Genomic DNA, 6,157 nt, shown 5'->3' on the forward strand with positions numbered 1-6,157 from the left:
TCTTGGTAGCTTTCTTCCAATTCAATTTCTTCTTCATTGCTCACCAAGAGCATGGGAGGTTGTGCCTCTTCTTCTTGAATCTCTATCTCTTGATCAACCTCTTCCAAGTCTTCAACCATGATATGCCTTGGAGGTTGTACACCCTCCTGAACATCAAATTCACCCGTCTTGGAAAGAGGCTCTATGACTTGACTTTCCCATGGAGGTTTAGCATCTCCTAAGTCTTTAACCACTTTTTCCTTTTCAATAATTGCTGCTTTGTCCAGTTGTTTAAGTATAAAATCGTACTCCTCCTTGATGATTTCTTTTCTATGATAACTCCCTTCAACTACTCCTTCATCTGTAAAGGTCTATTCTACCTTCACCTTTAGTGCCTCCTCTAGCTCCTTATGAAGTATGAATTCGCGAAGATGATCCCTTCTTTCTTGTTCCATGTCAATAGCATCATTGGGATCATATTGCTCTTGGATTGATGGATGTGGGAGCTCTTCCATGGATGGTAGTGATGGGATGGAGAGATCATTCTATAGTTAAAAAGGAAGTGCACTAGAGCTTGAGGGTTGAATATTGGAGGTAGAGGGTTGGTCCATGCGGGATATAAGATTTTGGAGTTTAGAGGTAAGACCAATGAGAGAGGTAAGTGTGTTTTCCATGGAGGTTTGGGGTGGATAGGAGGGTTTATTATTTTGGAGAAAGGGTGCATGGTAGGAAGGTTGTTCTTCTCTATAAGGATATGGAGATGATGAATATTGAGGTGGTGGTTCTGGGTATGGTTCATATGGTGGTTGGTATGGTGGATAAGGATTAGGGTCATATGGAGGTGAATGGTGGAAAGGGGCTTGTGAGTATGGTGGTCCAAGGTTATGTTGAGGAGGGGGTTCATAGGCATATGGTGGTGGTTGTTGATAATAAAAAGAGTGCTCACCATAGCCATTGCCTTGATATGCATCACAGAATGGTTGTTGATAGTCCATCGGAGGTGGTTGTTGCCATAAGGGTTGATCAAGTCCTTGTGGCTCCTCCCATCTTTGATTGTCCCATCCTTGATGCAAGTTGTCATTATAATCTCCTCTTCCTATAACATAATTGTAACCAGACTCAGCCAAATGGGGTGAGAGTTCATAATAGTAGGAAAAAAATAGAAACAAAACTAACAAAAAGAAAATATTTTGAAAAAATGATATGATTTTTTAAAAAAAGATAAGATAAGATTTTGAAAAAAGATATGATTTTTGAAAAAAGATAAGATAAGATAAAAATTTTAAAAATATTTACAATAACCAATAATAAGGCATACGTTTGCAATTCCCCGGCAACGGCGCCATTTTGAAGAACGAAACTCTCGTGCGATCTAGAATTTCCACAAATAAATTTCCGTTGTAAGTATAGCTTCTAGACCGACAAGAATTCCTTTCTTACAAAAGTTTTGGTTGTCACAAGTAACAAACCCTAATAAAATTGATAACCGAAGTATTTAAACCTCGGGTCGTCTTCTCAAGGAATTGCAGGGAGGTGTTCTTATTATTGGTTATGCAAATGTATATTTTGGGGTTTTCAAAAGGGTTGAACAAGTAATTTAATAGACAAGAAAAATAAATTAATAATTAATAAAACTCTCGGCAAGGTATGAGAACTAGAATTCTTATCCTAGTTATCCTTATCAATGGTGATGCGAATTATATTTTTGCTCCCACTACGTCAAGTGGTTAAATTAAATTAACACCTAAAGTCCTAGTCAACTCATAAGGAAAGACTAGAGTTATAGGAATCTAAATCAATCAGCAAAGATATCAATTATCAATCACAATGAGTTTGATAACTCAAGAGTTACCAATTAATCAACCAAAGCCAAGAATGTAGAAAGCTAAATAAAATCATAGATCTGAAATACCTCAAATTCTATTAATAAAAGAAAATCAATCCAAAGATGAAGAGTAACAAATAAAAGAGAAAACAAATAAAAGGAACATTGAACCTGAAAATTGAGGAAGATGAAATCCTAATTCCTTTAAGAGGAATCCTAATCCTAAATTCTAAGTGAGAGGAGAGAACCTCTCTCTCTAAAAACTACATCTAAATTATGAAAAGTGAATTATCAGCTTATGCTAAGTATGAATTGAGTCTCTGCATGTTCCCTGCCTTTATTATGTGTTTCTGGACCGAAAACTGGGTCAAAACGCGGCCCGAAATCGCTCCCAGCATGTTCTGTTAATTCTGCAGATCGCGCATGTCAGGCGTACGCGTCATCCACGCGTGCGCGTCATTCAGCGTTTTTCTTGCCACGCGTACGCATTGTTTTCACGTTCGCGTCATTTGTGCAGTTTCCAATCCACGCTTTCGCGTCAGGCACGCGAGCGTGTCACTGTGATTTCCTCTATTGCGCGCGGTCGCGTGAGCCATGCGTTCGCGTCGCTTCTCGCTGGTCATCTCTTTAATTTCTTGTGTTCCTTCCATTTTTGCAAGCTTCCTCTCCATTCTCTAAGCCATTTTTGCCCTATAAAGCCTGAAACACTTAACACACGGATCATGACATCGAATGGTATAAAGGATAATAAAAATATACAATTAAAAGATCTTTAGGAAGAAAGTTTTCAATCATAGAATAAATTTGGAAAGAAATTGTAATATCATGAAATTCATATGAATAAATGGGTGAAAAGCTGATAAAAACCACTCAATTTAGCACGAGATAAATCATAAAATAATGGTTTTATCAGCCCAACGAAACGACAGTGTTTCAAAACCCTAACCTCTCAATTATTTTCTAACACACTCGAACAACTCCATTCTCACCCTCTCAACAAAGCTCCTTCATACAAGGTATCTATAAATTCCTAGAATCTTTCCCAAACTTTTTTTGTTAATGCAAAAAGAGTTTTTTTCGAGGAAAAAATGAAAATGATTTCTTCTGCATTATATTTTGTTAAACTTCAATTGATTGTGTTCTGTTATTGTAACTGAATTGAGTCATGGTTAACTCTTGCAGATCGAGCATTAAAGAGATGAAGCATTATTTGGCGGCTAACTATTGAATAACTTAAAGCATTATTGATATTTATTTTTCTTGATTTCATTTTCCAATTTAATAAATTTGCTGAAATAACTTATTGTTAATAATCGTGACAAGCGCTATGAACCTATGCGGTCATTATAACGGCACATTTGCTGTGGCTTCTGTGAAAGCATCTCATTGCCAATCTCACTTGTTGCCGTGTCGAATCAGATTTGCGGCATCTGTTGCTGCGGCGGTTCCAATTTCGTGCTGTGGCGCAAGGAGAGGTTCTGGCAATAGGCCTGCATTTACTATGAGCTGTTGCAAGGCAGCAATAGGGAGAGATGTTTTGGTAGAGGAAAACGACGTCGTTTCGGAAACAGAGAGGAGTTACACTTATGTCATGAAGTTTGGTGGCTCCTCGGTTACTAGTGCTGAGAGGATGAGAGAAGTTGCCAACCTCATAATTAGTTTTCCAGAGGAGAGGCCTGTGATTGTTCTATCTGCAATGGGAAAGACAACTGACTTGCTCTTATTGGTATTTTCTATTCTCTTTTCTTCTTTTGAAAAATCTTTATGGTAATCATGAACATGAAGCACTGATGAGTCTAACTTACATCTTTTAATTATTATTTGAATTTATGTTTATATTACTAATACAAGAGTGGTACGGCAATAATTAGATGGAGTTAGTATGTTATCTTATTTATGATAAATCAACTATTAATGTTGACTTGTGTTTGTGAAGCATTGATCTCTTTGTTCTAAGTTAGGACTAGGATTTGTGTGTTTTATATAAATGTTTTAGTTATGGTAATATGATGTATTGTTTCTTGGTGATCTAGGGTTCTATATAGTTTAGAATTTTCCTCATCTGATGTTGAGCTCTGTCTGCTATCTTTTGATCCATGTAGCTGACTTGTTGTTGTTTGTTGTCATTGTTGTTGATGATGATGTTGAGTTCTATCTGTGTTGTAAACCTTATACTTTTTATGTTTGGTTAGGCTAGAGAAAAAGCTGTAAGTTGCGGTGTTTCTAATGTTGATAACATTGAGGAGCTTAGCACTATAAAAGATCTACATCTCAGGTAAGGGAAATTGATTTACTCAATGCTTTTTCCAAATCTAACGAGAATTTTGAGAAAAAATAAAAAATAAACAATAAAAAAGATGTTTAAATTGACTACTACTTTCTCATTGGTATTCTGTATTTATTTACTCAGGATTGTGGATGAGCTTGGAGTAGACAGAAATGTTATAGCAAGCGAGCTACTTTCCAAACTAGATTAATCGTTGATTTGGTTGTATTCGATACTACTTATTTTATTAAACCCTCTTACAAGATCAAATTTCACTAATGACTCGGTGCTGCATTTAGGTGCGATTCTAATGTGCTTATGGGTGTCAATCATGTATTTAAATAAAAGAGTTTATTTACAATACATGATTTTATACTAGTTACTGCTTGTTTGGATATATAATTTTGTTTTGTGGTTTATGTTTTGGGAATTATGATATTGACATTCAATGCTTTATGAAGGTGTTGGCTAATTTAAAAGGCTTTATCTAGCATGATTGCTTTTTGATAATAACTCTGCTAAGAAATTTGTGAGGCAAATGGTGGTGGTACCAATTGGCATCATGGATTGGCCATTGCATGAGTAACTTGGCATAGATTGGCATACTGGTTTTCTTTTATTGCATTGAAGCCTTAATGATCATCATTGTAACAGGAAAAAGGAAAAACCATAGTTTGAGCTTGTTAAATGTATACGAAATTTTTATTTTATTACATATACTTGTGTATTGAACTAATTGTGCCATTTACTTTCTTTCTTCTTAGTATCTTTGCTCAAGAAATTTTCATGTTTGAACTTGAATTTTTGCTGACTTGATATGTTATGTGGAAACTTCCAGAGCATCTTGAAGAATTGAAACAACTTTTGAAGGGAGTGGCTATGATGAAAGAGTTAACTCGACGGACTCAAGACTATTTAGTTTCATTTGGAGAGTGCATGTCCACTAGGATCTTTGCTGCATATCTTAATAAATTGGGTGTTAAGGCCCGCCAAGTATGTTCTCCTTAGTTGCAACTCATAAAGTTACTTCTAAAATGCTAATGTTGACAATCCAACTGTAGATCCATTTCATTGTAATTTGTTGATGAATGCTAATTTAATGGTTCAACAGTATGATGCCTTTGAGATGGGAATTATAACAACTGATGACTTCACAAATGTGGACATTTTGGAAGCAACTTACCCTGCTGTTGCAAAGAGGTTACATGGTTATTGGGTCTCAGATCCCGCGATTCCAATTGTTACGAGCTTCCTTGGAAAGGTTTTTGTGATGCCTTTCATTTTTATGTTTTTTCATCCTCTCTTTTGGTATGATAGTTTTTGGCATTGATACAATGGTTTGTAAAATTAGAAATACGATTTGTCATTTGTATTTTTCTTGTAGGCCCGGAGATCATGTGCAGTTACAACATTGGGTAGAGGGGTTAGTGACTTGACAGCTACAACAATTGGGAGAGCACTTGGGTTGCTAGAAATCCAAGTTTGTAATAAAAACTTCTGCATGTCGAAAGCGCGTTAGTGCCCTTAATTTATACATTCAAGGAGCTGTTGAGTTTACATGTTAATGTTAGTAATAATTCTGTTTATAGGAAATGCAAGTGTCTGTTTTTTCTTGATAATGTAAAATACTAGCAGGAATTACTGCAATATTTTATGAGTGAGAGTACATGAGTTTATTTTGCCCATTTATGATTGAATTGAGATAGAAAGGAAACAGATAATGTGGAGTTCTTTAAACAGGTATGGAAAGATGTTGATGGCGTTCTAACCTCGGATCCAAATATATGCCCACAAGCTGAACCGGTTCCATGTTTGACATTTGACGAGGCTGCTGAACTTGCATACTTTGGTGTTTAGGTATTGTTATATTCACCGACTTTGTTCTGTTGACAATATGCTATTTACCATTTTCTCATTGCTATAAAACATTTATGGATTTTATTTAGTGTTCTTGGTTCTGCTTGGGGTTTAATCACATTTCTCATAGTTGTCATAAAAATCATGAGAAATTTTATTTTGTAAAATTTTATATTTATATATACTTCGCTAGGTTTAGATATAACAAGATTCATGATAGGACATTGTGG

General features: G+C 35.7%; 1 protein-coding gene across 1 annotated transcript; it reads left to right on the forward strand.

Moving 5' to 3' along the window:
- Positions 1 to 2,688: 2,688 nt before the first annotated feature.
- On the forward strand, positions 2,689 to 6,157 carry LOC112709028 (aspartokinase 1, chloroplastic). The gene is made up of 8 exons (XM_072202773.1): positions 2,689 to 2,820; positions 2,987 to 3,530; positions 3,997 to 4,079; positions 4,215 to 4,255; positions 4,909 to 5,063; positions 5,182 to 5,331; positions 5,455 to 5,584; positions 5,811 to 6,157. Exons 2-8 carry the CDS (start codon positions 3,132 to 3,134, stop codon positions 5,825 to 5,827), a joined length of 975 nt encoding a protein of 324 aa, XP_072058874.1. The 5' UTR covers positions 2,689 to 2,820; positions 2,987 to 3,131; the 3' UTR covers positions 5,828 to 6,157.

Source organism: Arachis hypogaea, chromosome 9 (assembly GCF_003086295.3).
Source record: "Arachis hypogaea cultivar Tifrunner chromosome 9, arahy.Tifrunner.gnm2.J5K5, whole genome shotgun sequence".
Classification (NCBI taxonomy): domain Eukaryota; kingdom Viridiplantae; phylum Streptophyta; class Magnoliopsida; order Fabales; family Fabaceae; genus Arachis; species Arachis hypogaea.

Excerpts from the sequence above, each read along its gene's own strand:
- LOC112709028 (XM_072202773.1), top strand. The coding sequence starts at position 3,132 with ATGAACCTATGCGGTCATTATAACGGCACATTTGCTGTGGCTTCTGTG. Across the intron at positions 3,531-3,996 it reads CAACTGACTTGCTCTTATTG|GCTAGAGAAAAAGCTGTAAG; the intron begins GTATTTTCTATT and ends ATGTTTGGTTAG. Across the intron at positions 5,332-5,454 it reads TTACGAGCTTCCTTGGAAAG|GCCCGGAGATCATGTGCAGT; the intron begins GTTTTTGTGATG and ends TTTTTCTTGTAG.